The sequence below is a fragment of the Marmota flaviventris genome, chromosome 19 (assembly GCF_047511675.1).
Source record: "Marmota flaviventris isolate mMarFla1 chromosome 19, mMarFla1.hap1, whole genome shotgun sequence".
Lineage (NCBI taxonomy): Eukaryota > Metazoa > Chordata > Mammalia > Rodentia > Sciuridae > Marmota > Marmota flaviventris.
The window spans coordinates 29,863,844-29,888,659 of record NC_092516.1 but is presented as its reverse complement, the minus strand read 5'-3'; the positions used below and the strand labels follow the sequence as shown (position 1 = coordinate 29,888,659).

General features: G+C 50.7%; 2 protein-coding genes across 2 annotated transcripts; one reads left to right on the top strand and one right to left on the bottom strand.

The window, feature by feature from the left end:
• The first annotated feature begins 12,606 nt into the window (after positions 1-12,606).
• Ap1s1 (adaptor related protein complex 1 subunit sigma 1) lies at positions 12,607-18,309 on the top strand. The gene is made up of 5 exons (XM_027952965.2): positions 12,607-12,697; positions 14,498-14,676; positions 15,266-15,374; positions 16,265-16,402; positions 17,560-18,309. The coding sequence occupies exons 1-5, from the start codon at positions 12,695-12,697 to the stop codon at positions 17,605-17,607; spliced, it is 477 nt and encodes a 158-aa protein (XP_027808766.1). The 5' UTR covers positions 12,607-12,694; the 3' UTR covers positions 17,608-18,309.
• A 1,354-nt stretch (positions 18,310-19,663) lies between these two features.
• On the bottom strand, positions 19,664-22,085 carry Vgf (VGF nerve growth factor inducible). The gene is made up of 2 exons (XM_027952982.2): positions 22,030-22,085; positions 19,664-21,537 (listed from the first exon to the last, which is right to left on the bottom strand). The coding sequence occupies exon 2, from the start codon at positions 21,515-21,517 to the stop codon at positions 19,664-19,666; it is 1,854 nt and encodes a 617-aa protein (XP_027808783.2). The 5' UTR covers positions 21,518-21,537; positions 22,030-22,085.
• Positions 22,086-24,816: the final 2,731 nt, after the last annotated feature.

The window sequence follows — 24,816 nt, the reverse complement described above, 5'->3', positions numbered from 1 at the left end:
GGTGGTGCGCACACTGCCACCTTGTGGCTGCTTGACCCCACAGCACCTCTCTTTCCACCTGATGGATTTAGGGCCCCTGCCAAGGTGGTCCAATTGCAGCCCTCATTAGACACCAAAAGGATGGGGTGGGTGAGAGAGGCCTGAGGGAGGACAGGATGGTTTCAGATTTTTACAATATATTTAGGAGCAGAAATGCAAGGGGCTGAATGACCTACCAGGACAGAACTTTCCCCAATTACAGGGTGACTCACAGCCGCAGTGGTGACTCACTTCAATGTGTCATTTCCGGCTGCTGTGTGTGAGCAGTGGACACGTGAGGGGGGGCGGATGGAGGAGACAGCTAGCTCGGACTCAACCACCCCACTTAATTCATCTTTTTGAAAACCGACCAGCTGGGGTACTGCACCAAGACCCGCTTACTGCAGAACTGCGCGTGGATGCAAAACGAGTGTCATCTCATGGAAGCTGAGTCACCCTGACACCCTCTCTCCCGAAATAGCCTCATTCACTGTTTTTTGTTTGTTTGTTTGTTTCTGAATTCATTATGCACTGGACAGTGACAGCCACACATGGTCACCATAGGAGTCCCCAAATGTGGGGCTGAATGTTCTCGAAGTTGTGTTGACTTATATGCTTTTACACTTTTGATATATAAATGAGAAAAAAAAATATTTAAAAAATAAAATAAGTACAAGGAATATGCCAAGAAAGTCCCTGCTCTTAGCTTCTATGTTTCGCATGGTGCAAGGAACTGGGACCCTGCTGGCTGGCAGACTTCTCAGGTGGCAGGGATCTCGGTGAGATACATATTACAGGCACAGGCTTGTTGACCTGCTGTGGGTGGGTCTCCAAGATGGGTCACCCAGGTCTGCAGCAAGGCAAGACTCCAAAAGTGTGTGTGTGTGTGTGTGTGTGTGTGAGAGAGAGAGAGAGAGAGAGAGAGAGAGAGAGAGAGAGAGAGAGAGAGATTGATTCTCCCCTGGGAACCATCCTCAAAAAGGAAAGAAGGGACTGGGGTAGTCAGTGACAAGCACATGCTTAGCACTTACAAGGCCTGAGTTCAATCTCTAGCATATTCACAAAATTGTTAAAAGTCTTGGGCTGGTGGTGTAGCTCAGTGGTAGAAGCCCAGGGTTCAAACCCCAGCATCAAGAGAAAGAAAAGTGAAAGGTTCCTTAGACATTTCCCACCAGCCCAGGCGGGCCTGATAGCCCCATCCCTGCAGGTTCTCAAGTGTATTTCCTTCCACCACCAAAGCCTCCCCAGCCACCTGCCCCTGCTCCTCATCTCTCCAGCCCAGATCAAGTCATCCTTCTTTTGCCTACGATTGCCCTTGAATCAATCCAGCCACACCACCCTGGATCCGACACTCTCTAGACAGCCTTCCTGCTGAGAACCAAAGCTCTACTCCCAGGCGATGATGCTTCCTACTCCACAGCTGCATCTAGAAATCAGGTTCTTTGAAAACAAAGCTCTTTTGTTAGCATATTCTTAATAACCTCCTTAAAACATCTTCCCAAGAGTCTCTTATTCTTTTCCTCCAGGGTTGTGTGTGTGTGTGCGCGTGTGTGTGTGTTTCAATGTTGGAGATGGAACCCAGGAACCCAGGGCCTCACTGCATGTTAAGAAGGGGCTCTACCACTGAGATACGCTCCCAGCCCCCCTCGTAGTTGGAAGCCTCTTGGCAGAGGACACACTTCCCCCAATTAGTTTCTGTTCACATATTCAAAACTATTTTTTTAACTAAAAAAAAAAGAACAACAAAAAACATTGACTATCAACATTGTGTGACACCCAACTCCAGAACTCTAAAGATAGGATTGATAGGTCCAGCCCTCTGGATTCCCAACTCATTTCTAAATAGGAACTAAGCACCTATGCGTTCTGCGTCAAAGCACTGTCTTGTGGTTAAGAGGTAGTGAGTTCTCTGTCCCTGGCAGGATTCAAGGACAGCCAGATGACTGTTTGATGGAGATGTGTCAGTGGTCAAGGTGCAGATTAAGTGACTTTTTCAAATTACAAAAACAAAAACCCAACATGCTTATAGGAAGATATACAAACGGTTTAAAAGATAGAAGTAGAAATGTAAGAGTCCCCCAGTTTGGGGTATTCTTTTAGAGCTTTGCTAAGCATTTAGAAGCATATTAAAAATTCGTTTCTTTCATTCAAATAAAATCATGGTACACACAGATACACGGCTTCATCACCTGATGATCGCTGCTAGAGGCCTCTCCCGGGTTCGCTCTGCCAGCTGCCTATGTAGATGCACCATAGATGTCCTGACCCGCCAAGGGTGGCTGTTGCCTGGTTTTGTCACTGGTGGTGTTGTTACCAATAGTGCTGTGGGAGACACCCTGTCACGTTTACCAGGGACTCGTGTATCTGCAGAGTGACTTCTCATGATGTGACTGTCTCCTTTAGGAAATTTCCATTCCTAAAATTGTGTGATTCTGGTGATACAAACATTCCCAAATGATGCAAAACAATCAAAAGTGGCCATTTTGCCCGATGAGAGTGTTACCTTTTCTCAAGCTTGAATAAGACTTCACGACTCCCACATAAACCTACTGCTGTGAATAAAGAGAGATTTTATTCTGTGAACAAAAAGAACCCTCACGTTATCTTTTTTTTCCTGTCTCTCTTAAATGCTGTTGGGCTTCCTTGAGGAAATTCTGATCATGATGTGTTTGAGAGTAAACCTGGCAAGGTACTCAATCATTGACTCCTCAATCATTTCAACAGTACCAAAGGCCTCTGCCTGGCCCCACCCCTCTGAAGGGCCAGTGGGGGCATTCTTGGGCACCTCCAGTGTGGTGTGCTCAGATGTTCTAAGGCTATCTGGTTGGTGGGCACCCCTTCCTTATGGGTTCCTCCCTTTCAATTCACCTTTTTCTTTTCCCATGAGACTAATGTAGTGAGAGGGTCCCCAAAGTCTAACCAAGCTTGAAAGGAAGGGTCTTCTCCCCTAGAAAGCCAGAGGAAACCAAGGCAAGAGACAAGATGGGTGGCTCATGAAAGTTCTCCTCACTTTAGAGAGAAGGCTGTCATTTATTTTTATTTTTTATTTTTATATACATGACACTAGAATGTATTTTGACATATTATACATAGATGGAGTATAACTTATTCTAATTAATTCTTGGGGTTGTACATGATGAATGCCCTGGTTGTGTATTCATATATGAACATCGGAAACTGATGGCTGATTCATTCTACTGTCTTTCCTATTCCCATCCCCCTCCCTTTCCTTCATTCTCTTTTGTCTAATCCACTGAATTTCTATTCTTCTTTCCCCTGCCATTTATTGTGTGTTAGCATCCTCAAATCAGAGAGAACATTTAGCCTTTGGTTTTTGGGGGATTGGCTTATTTCACTTAGCGTGACAGTCTCCAATTCCATCTATTTACTGGCAAAGTCCATAATTTCACTCTTCTTTATGGCTGAGTGGTATATATGGTATATATACACAATATTCCATTGTGTATATATACCACATGTTTTAATCCATTCATCTGTTAAAGGGCACCTTGGTTGGTTCCATAGCTTAGCGATTGTGAATTGAGCTGCTATAAACATTGATGTGGCTGTTTCACTATTGTATGATTATAAGTCCTTTGGGTATATGTCAAGGAGTAGAATAACTGGGTCAACTGATGGTTCCATTCCAAGTTTTCTGAAGAATCAGAGAGGCTGTCTTTGAATCTCACAAGTCTACATCTTTCCTGTGCTGTCCTCACGTGCAACTGGCAAGCTTTCTAGGGAGAAAATACAGTTATGGACCAGAGAATCAAAGAGCCTAGAGGCACTGGGCCTACTTTGGGCTAGCTTAACCCAGAGACACAAACATTGGCCCCATCCGATTCACAAGATAGTTCCACTTGGGATTTCTGACCATAATTTCAGCTGGTAGCAAGTATCCCTCTTCCTGCCTTCCTCTCTTCACAGATCCTACTTTGAGCTCATAGGGGTAGCTAGGGTCCCGAAGGTGACAGTCTAAGAACTCAGGGACACTGAAACCCAGGTATATCCTTTGACCTCTTTATAACCTGAAAATATGACCAATTCCAGGGCTTGGGCTGGGGACCGAAGAGGAACCCATTTGTAACATATTTTCTTAGAATTCTAAGAAAATCTTTTTGCACAAAATGCTTCAAAAACCAGGACAAGTTAGCTCTAATTCTGTAGTATACAGTTCAAAAACCATCCATACATGCTGAGAAGGTTCAAGAGACAAGAATTCTTCAAAAGGCCCCCTTATCAACAGGGGAAGTTTGCACTGGGAACTGCCCCATTTAACAGCGTGCTCAGCTTCTCTGATACTGCGAGGATAAAGAAGAGCACGCGGTGTCACAGCGCGAGGCCTGACACCCTATTTGACTTTGCCCTGGCCCCCTTCCTTGTCTGTTCAAAGTTTTTCTTCCTTTCTCTATTTCTTTACGGATGAAAAACTAACAAGACCTGCCTCCAGCCACCATTTCTGCAGATTTCTTATTAATCTCACCCAGGGAGATGATGAACCTGACCATGGAGGGCAACGGACATGAATGTCAGAAGTCCCTTGATGTAAAAATATTCTATCAGAATAAAATTGATCCAGGAGATACTACCTGTTTTCCAAACCCTGTTTTGAAATGGCTCCTGAAGTAAGTTTTGTTGTAATAATAGTGGCAAACTTCTGTGTAGAGATGAGGAGACCTAAGACACAGAGAGGTTAAGAAACTTGCTGCTGCTACTACTACTACTACTACTATTACTATTATTATTATATTTTTTTGAGACAGGCTCTTGCTATGTTGCCTAGGCTTGCCTCCAACTACTGGGTTCAAGAGATCCTTTTGCCTCAGGTTTCTGAGCAACTGGGACTACAGATGCCACTGTGCCTAGCTCCTGCCATTACTATCATTATTACTTAACAGCCCCAGGTAGTGAGCATCTCTGTACTTGTCGTGGCATTGGATTGCTTCTCTCTGTGGCATCTATCAGCAGCAACAAGTCTCCCTGGAAACAAAGAAGGACTCAGAGAGTGCTGCCCTAGCATGCCAGTCACCAGGACCTTGTGCACTTACACATGCTACCGCATCAGCCACAACACCAGCTTCCTAAACATGGCCTTTTGTCCCCCAGCCACCAGATGTCGCTTTGACTCTAATGGAAAATTCTTCTCCAAAACAGCAGCTGTGGCTTCAACCAAAATCTTGCCAAGTCTGAACTCCATCCAATGGAACAAAAATTTATTTGAAAGCCAAACTTCACATTAGGTACTAAGAAGCAATGAGAAAAAGAATAAGTGATGCTTCTTAACATCAGGTTCCCAAGGAGAAGAGACACCAGAAAGCTGAAAAACAATGCATGCCATTGAAAGATTGATCAAAGGAACATTCTAGATACAATCCCTCTAGTCCAGACTAGAACATAAGTCCATCAGAGGGCAGATGTTTGATTGAAACCTTAAAGGCTGAATATGATCGATTTGGGTCAGGGGAGTAGAACATTCTAGAAGACAGTGTCAGCAAAATCACAAAGGAAAAATCATGGCAAAAAACAGGTTCCAAAGACACAGGTGAGGATGAAGTCCCGAGTTGCTGGATTAGTTCCTGCTGCTCTCTCTCTCCTCTGATAACCCAGTCGGTGTTCCCTGTCTCTGTCATGTGTCCTTTCTTATTAACCTTTGCGTTCCAGGCTTATAACTTTTGAGTGTAGAGTTAGTCAGTGACAGTAGTCACATGGGAAATCAAAAGATGGGGTGGCTTCACAGGAAGGCGGAAGGAGGTAGCAACTTGTTTGCAGCAAGGGAAGTTTGAGGTGACAGCAGGACCTTTACATGGGGATGCGTATCAGTCTAAACAGCAGGTGACTGAGCCGTGTCTGCTCTGTACTGGAACAGCTGGAGAAGGCCATCTATCATACAGCAGAAACAGCAGATATAAAATGTACAGTGTTAAATAAGAAATTAGAATTTAGACTATTTTGGGTAAGAAGTAAGATTTAAATATTTATATTTGATGACTTAGTCCATTCTCTGTTGCTACCATGAAATACCTAAGACTGGGTAATTTATACTGAATAGAGGTTTATTTGAACTCACAGTTCTGGCAGCTGGGACGTCCAGAAGCATGGCTCTGGCATCTGCGTGGCTTCTGGTGAGGGCCTTGGGCTGCTCTGACTCATGGAGGAAAACCAAAGGGCAGAAGCAAGGAAGCAGGAAGGTGAACTTGGTTTCTGACAAGCCTCTCTAGATAGAATGAGAAAGCCATCGATCCCCTTGAACGACCTGATCACCTCTTCAAGGTGCCACCTCCCAACACAGTGAGGAATTAGGGTGCCAGCACATGAACGTTGGGGGTACCCTCAAACCACAGCAAAAATCTATACAGACCACAGCTGAAGCCAACTAACAAACTGTGCCCGGTGATGGGAAGAAATTAAGGATGTGTATGATACCATCCCACAGGAGCTTGCAGTTGAGCTGAAGAGATGAGGCTACTCACAGAGGAGGTCAGTGGATGACACGGCCTGATAAGGAAGTTTGCCAGTCAGTTCTCGGGTGCAACAGAAACAGACTCTTTTTTTTTTTTCTTTTTTTGTTGGTATTAGAGATTAAACCCAGGGACGTTTAACCAGTGAGCCACATTCCCAGCCCTTTTTTATTTTTTTGAGATAGGGTCTTGCTAAGTTGCTTAGGGTCTCGCTTAGTTGCTGATACTGGCTTTGAACTTGTGATCCTCCTACCCCAGCCTCCCGAGTCACTGGGATTACAATTACAGGTGTGCACCACCAAGCCCGGATATAAACCAACTCTTTCTAACTGAAGCTCAAAAGGAGATTAGGGAGCTTAGGGAACTTCCAGGGACCCAAGTCTCCAAGTCTCATACTAGAAACAAAACCCCAAATCTCAGCTGAGCCCCCCACAACACACCCATCCCCTCACTAGACCCAGGGCAGTCCCCAACAAGACTGCACTGCCATCCCAGAAACTTTACCCTCTGCCCCTTCACAGAGTCTAACCTACCCTCCATCCCCTCATCCACTCCTAGACCAAAGTCCAGGTAGGTACACAGTTGGGAAGAGGCCACCAGACACGGCCATGCTGTCCCCACAAAAGAGGTTACAAAATAGCATATCTGGAAATTTCGAATGCTATAGTGGGATGGTTGGTCTATGTCTCTGGAGACTCAAGATGGGGTAGTACCAAACTGCAAAAAGGGGGTCTAGAGTCTAGGAGACAAAAAAGAATGACAAAACTACCACAGAAAGTATACATATGTTCAGGACTGAGGGTAAGAGCATGTAAGGTTCCGTATGAATTATCACTAAAAAGAGTTTAAAGAGAAACTGCAAACGACATCATCAGGGAATTATGAACTATTGCTGTTATGTTTTGCATAGGATTAAGTGTCCCTATAAGAGAGCTTGAGGGGCTGGGGATTTGGCTCAAGTGGTAGCACACTCGCCTAGCATGCGTGAGGCACTGGGTTCAATTCTCAGCACCACATAGAAACAAAATATATTGTGTCCACCTAAAACTAAAAAAAATAAAAATTAAAAAGAGAGAGAGAGAGAGCTTGAGGGATTCCATCGTCTTAAATTTTTATTTATTTATTTTTGTTTTGCAGTATTGGGAGATTGAATCCAGGGGTGGTATACCACTAAGCTACATACCCAAACCTTTTCCTTTACGGGCTTATTTCTATTTTGAGACACACTCTCACTAAGTTGCCCAGGATGGCCTCGAACTTGCCATGCTCCTGCCTCATCCTCCGGAATTGCTAATCACACCACCATTGCGCCCAAGATGGTTTGAATAATGGAGTCAGTCTGCTTTCAAGTTCAAGTTGAGACTTAATCCCCAATGCAACAGTATTAAGCAGGTGGCCTCTGGGAGGCGACTGAGCAATCCTCATGCAGAGGATTAGGTGTCCTTATAAAAGAGCTTGAGGGATTCCATCCTCTTAATTATATTTATTTATTTAGCCTGTTGGGAGCATGCTGTCACTAACATAGACCAAGCATGTCTGTGTCTTTCCACAATGTCAGAATTCAACAAATGACAGTAAATTCATGTGCTCTCCCATTTTCATAACTGGCAGTTTACTGAATATTCATGGGTTATCTGGTATCAAAAGTTGCGCAAATGCAAGTTCCAATCTTAATTTCTAATAGTTTTATACTCAAGTGTGTGTCACAGAAAGACTAAAAAAGGGTTAAGACGGGCTGGGGATGTGGCTCAAGCGGTAGCGCGCTCGCCTGGCATGCGTGCGGCCCGGGTTCGATCCTCAGCACCACATACAAACAAAGATGTTGTGCCTGCCGAAAACTAACTAACTAACTAAATAAATAAATAAATATAAAAAAAAAAATAAAAAAAGGGTTAAGACAGCCACAGGGATTCAGAACTGAGAGGGAAGGCAGAGGGCAGATTCTAACGCAGGGTCCCTGTAGGTGATCAAATAAGATTAGGAACCAACCAAGAGCTTGTTCAACACGCAAGAACTTATTCTAGGCCAAGGTCCAGATGGATGGCAGTTCCAGAATATCAGCTTGAGATGTCAGCTTGGAGTGGGCCATACAGGGTCATCACAGGCAGAAGGAACCATGTTCTGCTGAAGCCCAACGGGACAGGAAATCAGAAGTTCATCACTATGGCAATTTTCCTGGGCAAAGCTCAAAACCAGCGACCAGGTGATGGGGTCAGGGTGCCACCATGTCCAGTCTGAGAGTGCCCTTCCTTTTACCGGCCTCTGGTGCGTGGGCTGCATCATTCAGTGGTCTGGTTTTTCTGAGATGAATTTGATACACCTGCACATCCGTGTGCTTCCAATTAATTCCATCAGTCCACAGGTGGTTACTCTTATTAGCATGGTTAATTCATTCGTCAGTTTGTGCCTTATGGTTGTGCCAGGCAGATGGTGTCATTACTTGTACAAACAAGGTGCATAGTCATTCTGCTTGGGCACTGAAAATGAAGAAGCTTATGGCAAACTACCTTTTGTAAAACGATTGCTTTACAACATGGAGCAATTCAGGTTTAGGCACAGCCTGAAACTGCTTTTCCACACTTCATGAAGTGACTCAGAGCAGAGCACAGCCTGCCCTCCACATAGCCCCTTTGGTTTCCTTCAACATGTGAGGACACAGGAAGAAGCCACCATCTCGGAAAACAGAGAGCAACTCTTATACATCAAACTAGCTGATCTTGGACTTTCCAGCCCCCAGAATTTTGAGAAATAAATTGCTGTTCTTTATAAACCACTCAGTTGGAGGCATTTTATTAGAGTAGCACATATTGACTCAGGTAATGACTTAAAGAATGGACCCAAAGTGGGTTCAAAGGGCATCAAAAGAGGGGAAAATGCAGATCCTAGGCTCAAAGGATGCTGGGCTTCTGAAACCAGCTGAGCCATCCTTCCAAACGCTGCAGGAACCATTCTACAGCCACATGAGGGACGGCAAGGGGAGCTGTCAGTGTGGTTTGGAGAGTGACAGTACAAACACCCTCCCAAGCTATGCAGGAGAATCTCACCTCTTCCAGGTATTCTGAGGGAGTCACCAAGCCTCCAGGCTCATCCCAGAGTCCTCTCCCTGCTTCCCCACTTGGATGCTGGTGGGCCCATCACAGGCATCTCTCTTGATTTGCCCCTCTCCGTTTCATCCTTGCACCTAGGTTCCCAAAACGGCCTCTTCAATGATCTTCTAGCCTTCCATTTTGTCCTTTCAAATTGTCCCACACATTACTATGTGATTAATGTCCTTAACACTGCTTTCACCAAGTGATTCACCAGCTCAGACACCATAATGACTCTGCACCCATCTGCCCACTGCAGCAAGTCAACTCATCTCCGCGCACCAGCTCTATTAACTCATAGGTTCACTAACAATGAAGAAACTCAGTCCACCATTTTCTAACTCGCCTCAGCCACTTGAATTCTGTTATTCCACATGAGCAAAATCTTCTAACAGTTCCCTCATTAATCTCATCTTTTCTGCAATTAGGCATGTCCCACTGAGACGAGGAACTCTAGAAAGTGTCAGCTATCCAAGGAGTATGGAGCTGACGTCGCTAGCGTTTCCCAATGTGGGAAGGTGCTGCCTCTTCACCTCGCTCCCTATATGTAGCCGCCTTCTCTCTCTCAGGGACACACTTCTGTTCATTTGTTTTGCCTTCTGTCCTTTTCCTTATTTTAACTCCTTCATGATTCACCCTTTCTGATTCTAACAACTTGCTTTATTGATCTTATGCTTTACCTAATAAGTAATGCCAGGATCATTCAGTCAACTCTCTGGGCCATCACCAAGATCTCCTTGGTATATATCACCTGCCTTAGATTAGGCCACTAGCAAGCAATAAGGGATAGACAGAGGAGGAAGGGAAATGAAAAAGAAAGGAATAAAAAATGAAACAAGTTGAGAGGGGGAAATAATAGCTACTATTATCAAGTATTTACAATGTGGCAAATATTTTCTATATCTTATCTTTATCCTCAAAATCACCTTCCAAGATTTCCCACCACTTTCTTAGTTTTCAAAACAAGAAGATAGAGGGTTCAATGACTCCCTTGAGGACATACGTTTTAGTAGGGGTTAGAGACAAGCTTCCACACCAGGTGAACTAGGCCTTCCCTCTTGTCACCAGAACATCTGACCTCTAGTTACTTCTAGTGCACAGATTCTCTATATTCATCATTCACCAACAATGTAGTAATGGCCTCAATTATCAGGTAGACTGTGACAGTACTGCCTTGTGTTCAAGTAACCTGTATTTTTTTAATAACTGCTCTAAAGTGCAAAAGTAGCAATTTTATTACAGTATGCTCTTATACCCACTTTATTAGTAACAATTGCTGTTAACAAAGAACAAGAAAAATGAAGACATAAGATTTTACCAAAAAGTTCTTCAAAGGCTATTCAAAAAATAATAACATTGGCCAGGCACGGAGGCACATGCCTATAATCCCAGCAGCTCGAGAGGTAGAGGCAGGCGGATCATGAGTTCAAAGCCAGCCTCAGCAACTTAGCGAGACCCTAAGCAATTCAGCGAGACCCTGTCTCTAAATAAAATATTAAAAAGGGTTGGGGATGTGACTCAGTGGTTAAGCGCCCTTGGGTTCAATCCCCAGTACCAAAAGATAAAAATAAAGTAATAATAATAAAACATCATTTGTTGCTAACAAGAAGCTAGAGATAGATATAGTAGTTCCCTTTATCCATAGTTTCTGTGGTTTCAATTTCCTGCAATCAACTATAGTCCAAAATTATTAATAGATATTTTCTAGAAATAAGCAATTTATAAATTCTTAAAATTGCACACCATTCTGATGTAATCTAGCTCCATCCCAAATCTATCTCTTTGTCCAGTGTATTCACACTGAACAAGCTACCCACCCATCAGCCACTTAATAGCTGATAGACTATGGCAGTACTGCAAAGCTTGGGTTCAAGTAACCTATATCTTATTGAATAACTGCTCCAAAGCATAAGCATAGTGGCAATTTTATTACAGTATATTGTTATAATTGCCCCCCCTTTTTGTATAAGGGGTGCTTTACCACTGAGCTACATCTCCAGTCCTTTTTATTTTTTTGAGACAGAGTCTTGCTAAGTTACTTAGGGTCTCACCAAGTTACCTCAAATCTGGGATACTCCTGCCTCAGCCTCCAGGATTGCTGGGATTACAGGAGTATGCCACCATACCCAGCTGTTCCCCTTTCTGTTATTATTATTAATCGTTTACTGTGCCTAATTTGTAAACTGAACTTTATCATAGGTAGGTATGTGTAGGAAAAAAAACATACTTTATATAGGGTCTGGAATTGTCTAAGGTTTCAGTAATCCACTGGGGTCTTGAAATGCAACCCCCTGAGAATAATGGGGACTATAGTTATTAATTTTTCAACCTAACAAAATATAAGTTTTCTCTTAAATCCATACTCCTTCACTTTACTACACACACACACACACACACACACACACACACACCACTGAAGGCTTACATTACAATTTACATTGTCTTCATCTTTACACCTACTTGTTTAGTTCTGACCCACGCTATCCTTTTAAGATTCTTTTTCTCTCCCCCTTTTCCTTACATCCCTTTTATACCAGCCCTTCCCTTTTCTTTTCTCACTCCTCTGGCTTCCTATATATTTCTCTTTAATAGACTGTTGTTCTAGTAGATTCTCAATACATACTTGAGCTCCATACTTTCCTCATGCCCCCCACTACCCCTTTGTCTTCCTCTTTTCCATATAATTTCTCCTCTCCTCATCTAATTCCCTCTTAACTGCCTGCCTCCCTCCCATTAGCCCTCCCTGCTTCCTCAAAAACCCCAAAGACACCTCTCACCCCTTTTCCCGCCTTTTTCCCCCAAGGCTCCAAAGCTCGAGGACCTCATTGTCCTCTTCCCCCATCCTCCAACCCACCCACAAGATAGCCTTGTTACCATGACGACTGAGCTTCTCAAAGCTGAAGTCAAGGACCTGGTTGCCATGGCTTCCGCTTCTCCGCCTCCAGCCCCGCCCGCGCGCCCCGCAGCGTTGGCGCCTGCGCAGTGCGCCGTGAGATGGGTCTCCGCGTCGGGGCGGGACGGGGCGGGGCTTTGGCGGAGAGGGAGGGAGGGAAGGAAGAGAAAGGATAGAAAGGGAGTGGAGCTGGCACCTACGGTGGCCGAAGAGGGACGCGCCGAGCCGGAGGCTGCAGGATGGTAGGCTGTGCGAAGAGGGAGGGGAGGGGGGAACCGAGGGGCGTGGGCTGCACCTGCGGGGGTCCTTGGGGGCCGCCCTCGTTGGGAGCCGCTCTTTCCTCCCTCTGGTCCTCCGAGGACCCACTTCTCTGAGCGGGTGGGCGACCGGGCCTGGGGAGGAAGAGCTGGAAATGGCACTCGGGAGAGGGGCGGGGAGGGGGCGCGTTTGTGCGACGAGAGGGGACAGTCTAGGGGCGGCGGGACCGTCCCAAGCCAGCAGAAGCTCTCAGGGCTCGGAGTTCGGTCCAGCGACCCCCGACCCTGGCCGCAGGGAAGCACCCGAAGGCGAGGGGCGAGGGGTCTGTTCGCGGAGGGAGCGAGCGGGGGTCGCGGGTCACCTGAACGCTCTCCCCCTGAGGCCCAGACAGGATAGGACCCGCGGGAAAGCGGGCTGTGGGAGAGCGTTGTTTCCGGGTCCCGGCGTGTACGTCCCGCCTCGGTTCCCGGCCATGCGCGCCCAGGCTGGGCTGGGGTAGGGAGGCGAGTGGGCTGGAGGGTTGGCGCTGGGGACCCAGGTTTGGGGATCCCCGGCTCCAGCGCCTCTGGTTCTCCGCCCCCCATTCTGTTCTCTTTCCGGAACCCAGGCCTTCCGTCTTCCTGCTGGCTCCCCACCCCCTGTTTTGGCTGCACGGGAGCTCCGTGGGGCCCCTCGGTTCTCCCCCTTCCCCATCCCCCCCCCAAAAAAAAAAACAAAACAGTTATCCAAATCCTGATTTTTAACCTACTAAACTAGTACTGTTGTACACACCCGGGGATTCCAGCTCTGCTCATGTACACGGAGAAGGGAGTTGCTGGGAGCAAATGAGTCCAGGAAGGGACACCTGGAATTGGGAAGCTAGGGTGCACGAGGTAGTGAGGGCTCTGCTCTCCATGCCACTTCACCCAGCTTGCTCTTTGTTCCACAGACATTCCCTAAGGGAGCCACCCTGTATGACCCTGTCCTAAGCAAGGGACTGAAAGGGAGATTGGTCATCTGATGTCTGGGGAAGTGTGGGTCTTAGTGGGAGGCACCCTAAAAGGAAGAGAAGAGCTAGGGATCAGATGATTGGAGGATGGAGTTTGATCATCCTGACACCAAGTCCAGTGTTGGACACATGTATACATCCGGAGAAGGATACCCCTGAGCATACGACTGTCCATGGAAGACACTTAGGGACATCAGCAAGGGCTTATGAATAGGATGGGGTGGAAAACTGAGGTAGCTTGAGTCAAGTACCCCACTTCAGCATGGTGGTGGATACAGGAGGATGGAAGGGAACTGGTATCTCTTTGCATTAACTATGTACCGCTTGTCACTGTGTTAGGCATTTTACTTCCTTTAGAAAGCAGGGTTAGGAAATGGACATCAGGGAATAAAAATAATACCTAACATGTTATAATGCCTCCTATGTGCCAGGCACTGTTACATATATCAACTCATTTAATCCTTCTAACAGCTCTGAAAGGGAAGTTGTTTGATCATCTTCATCTTACAAACAGGGAAACTGAGATCCAGAGACATAAATCAAGTTACTGAAGGCCATAGACTAGAATCAGAACTTGAACCCAAATGACAGACACACCAAAGCAATAGCTTCTGCCAGAAGGAAAGTCACCTGCTGGTGGGAACACCTAGAGTTGACATCCAGCGGGTAGATTTTTTTAAGAAAGTAGCAGGCAGCCATAATTAGAGAAGCAAGGGGCTGAATTTGGGCCTGTGTGTATGGAGGAAAGAGGTTCAGAACAAAATCTCGGACCCTCCGCTCTGTCCATGTCCTCCAGATGCGATTCATGCTGCTGTTCAGCCGTCAGGGAAAGCTGCGGCTGCAAAAATGGTACCTGGCCACGTCAGATAAGGAACGGAAGAAGATGGTTCGGGAGCTTATGCAGGTTGTTCTGGCTCGAAAACCCAAGATGTGCAGCTTCCTGGAGTGGAGGGACCTCAAAGTTGTCTATAAGAGGTGACTCCCCACCTGCTTTCAGACCCACCCGCATCCTGCTGGATTGAAGTTTGGCAAAGAATTGAAATGGCAGAGAAATAGGTGCCTCCTAGGTCAGGGAGAACCGTGAGCCCAGGACAGCAATGAACACCAGCCTCCTGTACTTTCCAAACTCCCCTTGAAGAAATTCTTGTTCCCTGCTTAGTGTTGCTCAAGCCTGGCACTTGCCACACACATACTTCTGTCCCTATAGGCTCTATCTTGTCCACTGTACGTGTCCCTTACTGTCTCTCACCATTCAGAGGCCTTGCCCCACTTTTCCCAGCATATAGGTGCACACACCCCCACATACCCTTTCCAATTCCTTCTCTGAGCAGGTCAGTTAGTTGGCTTGGGCTTTTGCTGAGTCAAAACTGAGCAGATCAGAGGTCAAGAAGGAAAGAGCACACGCATCCTTACTTATTTCTGAGAGGTTGTTACTCTTTGTGTACCCAAGGGCCACTTGCCTGTGTCCAGCTGGGGCGCAGATCTTGGACTGATGGGAGATTTAAGCTCAGAATACCTGGGTTCCAAAGCCAGTTCCAAGCTGTCTCTCGTGTCCCCTCCACAGATATGCCAGCCTCTATTTCTGCTGCGCCATTGAGGGCCAAGACAATGAGCTCATCACGCTGGAGCTGATCCATCGGTATGTGGAGCTCCTGGACAAATACTTCGGCAGCGTAAGTCTCCCCTCTCACCCCGGTTCTATACTCAGAAATCCCCCTTTCTGCTCAACTCCAAGGTCCATCTAAGTCATCTCTACTCTTCCAGTCTCAGGGGAGAGATGCAGTTGGAGCAATGAGAACAGTAATTAATCTCCCTTTTTAAGCTTTAAGCCTATTAGCTGTGCCCCTTAATAAGCCCCGGGCTGAGGTGGGGTGGGGAAGGGACAGAATCTGGCACTTAATCTCCTCAGCTCAGACTTCTTGTGCTAGGACAGAAACAAGTTCACATTTCCTCAGTGGTTCTGACCTTGGCTTTGTATTGGAATCCTGTAGAGTGTTTTAAAAATAGTAATGCCCAGGGCCCCACCCCCAGAGATCCAAGTCACTTATGGGGGGGAGCTTGAGTCTTGTGCCAGACAATTCTGTATCCCACTCCATAAAGCCCTTTGGGGTTCTCTTGTTTGCTCCTCATTCTATCCTATAAAGAGGTGTCGATATCCCCATTTTCAGATGAGAAAACTGAGGCTGAGACACTCCATGACGTACAGCTAGCTGGGTCTTGGCAGAGCCCTGCTTGGGACTCAAGTCTTCTACCCCATGGGCCAGTGTCTCTGTCCACTGTGCCACAGAGGGAGGCTCACACAGCCTCTGGTGGGAACAGTGTCACAGATATTAGAGGCAGTGCAACAGGAACCACGGACAAGGATAGACAAAGGCAGTTCGTATTTCCTGGTTGGAGGCCAAGAGTCAAGAAGGAGGGAAGAAGAAGCAAAACCCAAGTCCTGAGGCTCAGGGTGGAAGAACTGAGGCCCAGAGCAAGAACCCACCACGAGGGGAATGGTCATGGGGAAATAGGGACTGGGCGCACCTTGATGGGCCACTCTGCCTTCTCCTCCCCCTCCCAGGTGTGCGAACTGGACATCATCTTCAACTTTGAGAAGGCCTACTTCATCCTGGATGAGTTTTTGATGGGAGGGGACGTCCAGGACACCTCTAAGAAGAGTGTGCTGAAGGCTATTGAGCAGGCAGACCTGCTGCAGGAGGTACGGGCCAGGGACAGTGAGGAGGAGGAAGAGCATCACAGCAGAAGGGACCCTTCCTCCCCTGGACACCCTGCCCGCCACCAAGGGGGCCCCCTTCCCTGTGGTGTCTGGCCGCCATCACGCCCATCTGTCCAGCTTTCCCTCAAGCCCTGACCCCATGCGGTGGGAGGCGGAAGGGCCCATCACACATCTATGCCAATTGTCCCCTCATTGCAAGCTCTTTCCCCACCTAGTGCTTCTCTTGCTGTCAAGGGTTTCTCAGAACTGGAGAGGGGCACCCAGAGATCAGTCTTCTCTTCCCTGGTTTTTTGAAACACACACATTCAGAAGCCTTTGCTTCTCAGGAGCAGTCGGCCATGGGGATTGGAGCTGGGGTGGAGGGTGCCTGGATGTTGGTTCCCTGCTATCCAGCACCCCCGCCCTCACCCCATTGCTGCCTGCCCCCTCTCTGCTGTGCCACTGCTGAGCTTTGGTGCAGGGAGATGAGTCACCGGAATCTGCAGTGACGAGCAAGCCGACCTGAGCTGGCTCTGAGGAGGGGGAGAAAAGGGGCAGAGGGGGGTTCATCCCTACACAAGGAAAAAGGGTAAAACTGAACTCACCACGTCATGGTCCAGTGTGTGTCTGTGTGTGTGTGTCTATGTCTCTCACACACACACACCATACACACAGGCCCTGGTGCACCCCTACCCTGATTACTAGTGCTCTGCTGAGACCCTAGTGACTCATCTCTCTGCAGTCTAGTTTACCTTCCCTCAGGGACTTGGTGACAACCTCTTACTACCTCCCCCAACCCCCCAAAATAGGACCCTACTCTCTATACCCACCAGCCCCAGGAAAGCACGTTTCCAGCTCTGGTCCCAGGTTCCCTGAAGCCAAGCTTCCTGCTCACCCAGTTCTTGGCTGTAGGTTTTCTGGGTGGTGATGGGCCCAGCCTGGTCCCCTCAATGCCACTGTGGGTGCTGGGGTGGTGCTGCGAGGCTAGTGAGCGCCTCTGAGTGCTCGCAGCCACCCCAGCCTTGGGCTCATGATGGTTTCTCTCCCCCTCCCCGTGTCTCTCTGTGCTCCCCAACTCTGCCACCTTCCTTGTGGTTGCCGGTTGTCTTACCCACCCTGCTCTCCTGGTGTCTGCGTCACCCTGTCTGTCTCTGCCTCAGGAGGATGAGTCGCCACGCAGTGTGCTGGAGGAGATGGGTCTGGCATAGCCCCTGCCGGCCGGGCCCCGTGGAGCTAGGGGAGCTGGTGGAGAGGCAGGGCATGGTGGCTGCTTCTCCTGCGTCCCTCAGGGCCCTTCTCTTGGTGGGACCCAGTTGCCCCTCCTCTGCCACCTCACCTTCTTTGGAGGGAGCCGTGGGCTCCGGCCCTTCAAACATTCCCTTCCTCCACCCTCCCTTTCCCACTGAAGGCTTTCGGAGCTAGGAGGCAGGAAAATGTGACCAAGTTGGGGTGCTATTTGGCTGTTATTCCCTGCCTTTGAAGAACCAATGTCACCCAGAAATCCTCCCCCCACTTACCACTGTAAATATATAAATATGTCAGGTTAAAGGGAAAAGGTTTTCAGGGCTCTTCTCTCCCCTCTGCCCCAAAACCTACCTCCACCCTCCCCCTAGCCAGTCAGGGCAGCTTCTCTGCCTGGGAGGGGGCCTTTTCCCTCACCTGCCCCCACTTCCTCCTTGGCTTTAGTGGGGCCCCTGTCCAGCACCAGGGCAGGAACTACTTAGTTAATTTTTTTCTAACCTTGCCACTTTGAGGGAAGGAAGGGCTGGGGGAAGGGCAAGCTTTCTGGGACACTGGCCCTGTGCCTCCTCCATTCTGTTCTGGGTGAGGCAAGAGCTAAGCGGGACGGGTGGGCAAGTGTCCACCTTTATTTCCTTTCTTCTGAAATAAAAGGAAAAAGTGTTTCTGGACTTGGTTTGCCTGTACTCTGAAGAAAGGCAGGGCTGCTGCATTCATTGGAAGGCCAAGAGTACACTACCTGTTAGCCTTTTTCAGAATGGGTGTTGCCAGACTTAAGAAAAAATACAGGATACCCAACTAAGTTCTAATGTCAGACAGTCAGCACACATTTTAGAAATGTAACCCACGCAGTCATTGGGGACACACGTGTTCTAAAAACATACTCATTGTTTATCTGGAATTGAAATTTAGCTAGGAGTTCCATGCTTCATCTGACAGCCTTGCCCAAACAGTTTTGGGTGCTCAGCGCCTGACCACTGTCTTCACCCAGGCAGAAGCAACTCCTAGGGACAAATGTCCACTCAGCTACAATTTTCTTATGGAAGATTTCGTTTTCCCGGTTTAGTTTCATTTGGCAAGGAATCAGGAGTTCAAGGGTGTCTGTGCTTAGGAAGGATTGAGAAACAGCTAACAGCAGGGTGTCTCTGCGCTGCCAACCCCTTTCCCCCACATTTCCTGTGAAATACATAAGACCAAGGAATTCATGGGGGCAGTTAAGGGAGAGGTGGGGTACCACCCAGGACCACGGAGAGTTTCCCAGGTACCTACAGGGCTGCTGTGGTGTCTTGGACTGGAAGCTTGTGGCTTCATACTTGATGACTTTAACCTGCCCTATCCCCAAGCTTGAAGCGGGAAACATTTACCCTCCAAATATGATTTCACCTGTTCTCCCACACGACCCTCGCTTTGGTCTGGGGATAGCAGAAAGTAATGGGTTTCGTAGCCGGCGCTTCCCTCACCGCCCCTTGGGAAGGACCTTACAGGCCCAAGGGGACGGGTGAATAATGGAGAACAAAGTCCTAATAAAATAGTCACTTTTATTTCTTAGCAAAACTATTTCCTCCGTGGGGGGTATTTACAACAGTGAGAGGAAAGGAGAGGTAAATTCAGAGCGATTTGGAGAGAGCGGACAGGCTCTAGGGACTCCCAAAGGGCGAGAGACAGACACATTTTCACACAATTAATTGGAACTGCTTTTTCCGGTTTCGGACGGGGACGTCCCTAGAGAGACTCGTTAGGGACAGGGCCCCGCCGAGGGGAGGGAACTCGCACAAACCACCCGCCCACCTGGGCGGGCCCCGGGTAACCCGAGAGTTTTGGGAGTTCGGGCTTCGGTCCCGAGAAGAGGTCTGGCAGGTCCCGGAACAGCCCGGAGACACAGCGGCCCGCGGGCGGGGGCGGGGCCAGGAGGCGACCGAGGGGCGGGGCCGGGGCGCATGCAAACACCGAGAGGGCGGAGGAGCGACACGGAGGGGGAGTGGCGGCGCGCGCGGCGGGGACGCGCGGGGGCGGGGCCGGGGCGGGTCACGGGCGCCGGAGCAGCACGTGCTCGATGTAATTCTCCAGCTCCTCCTGCTCCTGCAGCCGGCGCTCCTCCGCCTCCGCCGCCTCCTGCGCGCGCTCCGCCTGGGCCTCCTGGTCGGGATAGTGGCGCGAAGGCGGCAGGGCGTGGTGATAGTGGCGGCGGCGCGAGGCCGCAGGCGGCTGCAGTGTCCGCGGCCGAATGTAGTTGGGAAAAGGGTGGTAGGGCCCAGGGGGAAACACCTCGTCCTCCTCCCGATCCCAGGGCGGGAGCACTTCGTTCCAGTCCGGCAGCTCGTCCCGAGCGGGGGCGGGGGCGGGAGGCGGGGGCTGCGGGGAGCGGACGTGGGTGGGGGCTGGGGCGGGGGCGGCCCGGGGGGGCGGCACTGGCTCTGGAGGGGCGTTCTTCTTCCGCTTCCGCTTCTCCTCCACCTCCTCGATGATGCTGACCACATCGTCGGCTGGCAGGTGGAGTTTAGTGGACAGCTCAATGAGGCTATCGATCGTCTGCGGGTCCATCTCCTCGTCGTCGTCCTCCTCCTCCCCGCCCTCCTCTGCCCCCTCAGCCTCCTTCCGCCGGTGGCCTGGCGTCTCCTCCTGGGAGCGCTTGTCCTCTGCTCCGGCTTCCCCGTCCTCCTCCTCGGCAAACAGTAGCGCGTTCTGCCGCGCCCTCTCTGCCTCCTCCGCCTCCGCCTCGGCCTCCGCCGCCTCCTCATCCTCTTCCCCCACCCTCTCCTCCCCACCGCGTCTCTCCTGCTCCGCCTCCTCCCTCTCGCTCTCTCGCTGCTCCTGCGTCTCCTGCAGCCCCCGACCCCCCAGGCCGCGCTGCCGGGCCCCGCCCTGCAGCAAATACTGGAGCAGCAGGTCCGAGGCGAGGTCGGCCAGCCGCTCTTCCTGCGCCGCGGCCTGCCTTGTGGCTTCTGCCTGCCGCCGCCCGGCCTCTACCTGCGCCAGCCCTTGCTGTAGTAGGCGCTCCCCCGCCTCGGAGCCGCCCAAGAGTGAGCTCTCCGGCCGGCGCGCCTTGGGGAAGGGGGCGCCCAGGCCTTGGTACGCCTTGGATAAGGGTGCCAAAGCCTCTCCCAGGTGTGTTTTGGGGGAGGACACTCCTTCCCCGAACTGGTGGGCTTCGGGAAGGGGCCCGTTCTCAGGCATACGCGCCTGGAATTGCGAAGGAGCTGGGGGCGGCAGAGGCGCGCGCTCTGGGACGCGCGCCTGGAACTCTCCCCAGGAAGCGCGCCATACGCGCTCTGGCCCAGGGCTCTCCAGATTGACTCGGGTCAGCGTGTGCGTGCGGGTTTCGGTCTCTGCTGCCGCCGTCTCTTGCTGGCGCTTGGCACTGCTCGGACTGAAATCTCGAAGTTCTTGGAGCAGTGACGCTAGCGCCTCGAGCTCCTCAGAGGGGTCTCCCGCTTCCAGACCGTTCTCCTGCGTCTGAGGGCGAGGCGGGACCGCGGGTGCCTGGGTCTCTGGGGCCGGTAGGCTGTGGGTCTGGCTGCGCACGGTCTCGGTGAGCAGAGCTTCTGCTGTGTCTTCAGCTGGCCGCTGCTGGGAGCCACCCGACGCCGGGGACGACGCCGGGCGGTCGAGTGCCTGCAGCAGCACCGCGGCCAGCGCCCGGGGATCCACGCCCTGGAAAAGCTCTCCCTCGTCCTGCGGCTCAGAATTTCGAGCGGCTCGGACATCTGGGGCGCTATCATCCTTTTGCCCGGGCGTTGCGACCCCAGCTACTGGCTCTTTATGGTCAGAGCTGAGGGGAGGAGGCTGCGCCTCGGGGCGCCCCGGGGGCGCTGCTCCTAACCCCTTGATCAGTAGAAGGAAGCAGAAGAGGGCGGAAGCCGGCAACCTGAGGGATTTCATGACCAAGGGGCTGCCGGAGACTGAAAAATAGAAGGAACCAAATAAAGAGGGGATTTCTGTAAGAATTCCCCGCTCTCTAGTTCTACGTTCCCTTCCCCCCATCTTTAAGCAGGAAATCCGGGGCTTCCCTCATTCCCCTAACCTTACCCAGAAGAGGGACGTTTAGAAGCAAAGGAGGAAGATGTGCTGATCTCTCTGAAGTCGTGAAAATGGGAAAAGGATGCCTGCAACCCTCTCACCCAGTACTCCTCACCCCCTTCCCTGAGCCATCTCACTGCCAGCGCCCACGTACTAAGCAGGGGGAAAAATCTCTGCTGCCTCCCCACAGGACTCCCCGGATGGTGCGTGGGCGACTTCAGCAGCAAGAGAAAAGCTGCGACTCCCCCATTTACCAGGGACCCTTACCAGGGGCTCCCCGCTGTGTTTTCTACACCCCCATCCGGGAGGAGAGAGAATCCTCCCTCACACCCACGGTTGCTAAGGGTTTAGGGGGCGGACAGCGGAGTATTTACCAGCCGGTGTCACGATGAGGGAGGTGGAGAGGAGGGTCGGGGCAGGGTAGGGACAAGGGAAGATCGGGACCCGTCCGCCTTGGCTTCGAGTGGTGGCTGGGCTTTGAGCGACGGTCGAGGTCTGACGTCCAGTAGGCTGGGCTCAGCAGGATCGGCACAGCTCCGGACTGCTCGCTCTCTAGGGCTTCAGCACGCTGGACAGCGCCCGCGCCTCTGCCGCCTTATAAAGGGGAGCGCGCGGGGGTCACGTGGGTGCGCCCCGCCCCATTGACGTCAATGTTCATTCATGGGGAAGCGGGCGGGCGCCTGGTGGAGGGAGGACGCCCAGCGATTGGAGAGTGCGTGACTCTCCCGGCCTGCGCCTGCGCACTGAGGGCCTCAGCTGGAGGGGCGTGCGCTAGCCAAGCTCCGGGAAATGAATGAATGAATGAATGAATGAATGCTGAGAAGGGCGGGGCAAGGGGCTATGAATGAATGAAGGAGGGACGAGGAGAAAAGGATGAATGAATGAATGGGAGAATGAATGGAAGGGTGGATGCAGAGGCGCTAGAAGGCGGGAGGGTGGGTTACAAAACAACTTGCAGCTGCCAAGCTTGCGTTGCTGAGCTGAATAGGAAGGGGGCACCCCCAGCGTCTGACTGGGCATCAGTAGGAGATTAATACTGGGGAGGGGGAGAATAAGGATTTGAAAGCTACGAAGGGGTCTGGACTCCCTACCCCTCGACCTCATGGTCCTTGGGGAACACGCCCAAGGACGGCGTGAACCTGAGAAGAGGGGCGGATCTGCTCTCCTGAGGGCGCTGTCCACGGATCTGCGGTGCGGGGTGCTGGCTCAGGTCCCCCGCAGATGGGTGGATCTTGCGGTTTTTGTACACATTGGAAAGGGTCCGAGTCGAGTCAGAAGAGAAAAGGGAAAGACTGAGGATGTGTGCCTCTGAGTCGTGTCTGTTCACAACCGGCTCTTGTCTGGAGAAAAAGGTGTGTCTGTCCTTCTGTCCGGCTGACTACTGTGCTTGTCAAGGCCCCATGCTGTGCCTCTTCCTCAGTCCACTTCCCACCCTCCTCCAGCTTCTTTCCCTCCCGCGGCTCCCCCTACCCAAGGACGTTTGGAGGGCGAGACCAGACCAGGTGGGGAGGGGGTTGCGCAGGTAGGGGGGTGACTCAACTCCTTCTCTCTCCACCACTTAAAGGGAAGGTTTGAACGCAATGGGAGGGGGGGCTGCGACGTCAGAGTTAGACCCTCTCTGCCACCAGACCCTTGGACCGTATCTCCTGCCAGAGGGGTTGGGGCTGGGGGCTTGGATAGTTAGAGGTTCCGGGAGTTGGGGGCGATGACGCACGGATTGCGCAGAGAGAATCCATCAGCAAGCTGGGTCCGGTGAAGGGAGACCAGGCGTGGGCGGGGGTGGGGGGAGGACGGAAATGGGGAGGGGATTGGGGAGAGGGAAAGGTGGCCAGGGGAGCAGCCACTGCAGGAATGAAGGAGAGGGAGGGAGACTGGAGGGGGCTGCGGTGCAGGCAGAGAGGAGCAGTGCGGGGGCGTGGGCAGGGAAAGGGGGGAGTGACAATGACACACACCAGACACACAAGAACTGCGGACACAGGGGTGTTCGTGGGCACACGCAAGGCATCCCGAGACTCTGGAAACCAGGATCGGAGCTGTCTGTGGGGGCTCATAGCCCCTTTCGGAGCCAGTCCGAGCCCCCCTCCTCATCTGTTCCTAGTACTGACCTTCATTCTGTGTCCCCCCAACACACACATTCGCACACTTGCACACTCACGTGCTTTCCCTCTATAGCCAGCAGAGGCTTCTCGCTTCCATCAGTGGCTCGACTTTCCCAGAAGAGAGCCCATCAGCTCTGCGGGGAAAGAAGTGGGGAGGAGTGGAGAGAGAAAAGAGATGGGGGCAGGGAGAGGGAAAGAAGGAAGGAACCTGGAGCAGGTGGAAGAAGCAGGCTGAAGGAGAAGAGGGAGGAAAAAAAAAAAAACTACTGAGAACCAAGGTGACTGGAGAACCCAAAGGAAGGAAGGAAAAGGGATCAAGAGACCCTCTTGGCAGTGCTTCACATACCCCCTCCCACAACTCTCCAGGGCCTCCCCTGGCCCTCTGGATTCCCCTCAGATCCCTTGCCTTCATCTTCTCAGACTGTTGCATTACAGGCAGTAGTGGGATGGGGAGTGGGTCACGTCACCTTGAATGAATCAGAGAGATGTGTCAGACATCTGGGGCGGGGGGAGCCAAGAGGGCTGACTGACGGGAATAAGAATTTAAATGCAAGAAGAGGGGAGACAAGCACCTAGACACATTCTGTAAACCCCTGGGTTTGTATATGTGTGTACATGGCACCTGTGTGTGTGTGTGTGTGTGTGTATGTGTATACATATGTGTCAAGGCTCCTGATATGCCTCTCAGCTTCTTTCTGTATATGTGTACAGAAATTAGAAAGACCCATAGTGGGGAAGAAAAAGAAAGGGCATGAGGGAAACAAATTGTGTGTTGCATCAGATTGAGAGTGGATGGTCATGGCACTGTTTTCTATTAAATAGGGGCTCTTCTCTTCCAAGGCATGTGACTGTTTCTGCCTGTTTCCAGATATCTGCGTAGGTTCTGATTTCTTTGGGATGTCTGTCCACCTGGGCAACTTTGAGTCTTTGCACCCAATTCTGAGTACCTGTTGGTGTCTGAAAGGTATGCCTGGCTTGGTGGTGCCCCAGAATGTGTATATATGTATGTGTGTCTTTGTGCATTTATCTGGGTTCTTTCATGCCTACTGGTATATGCTGGTG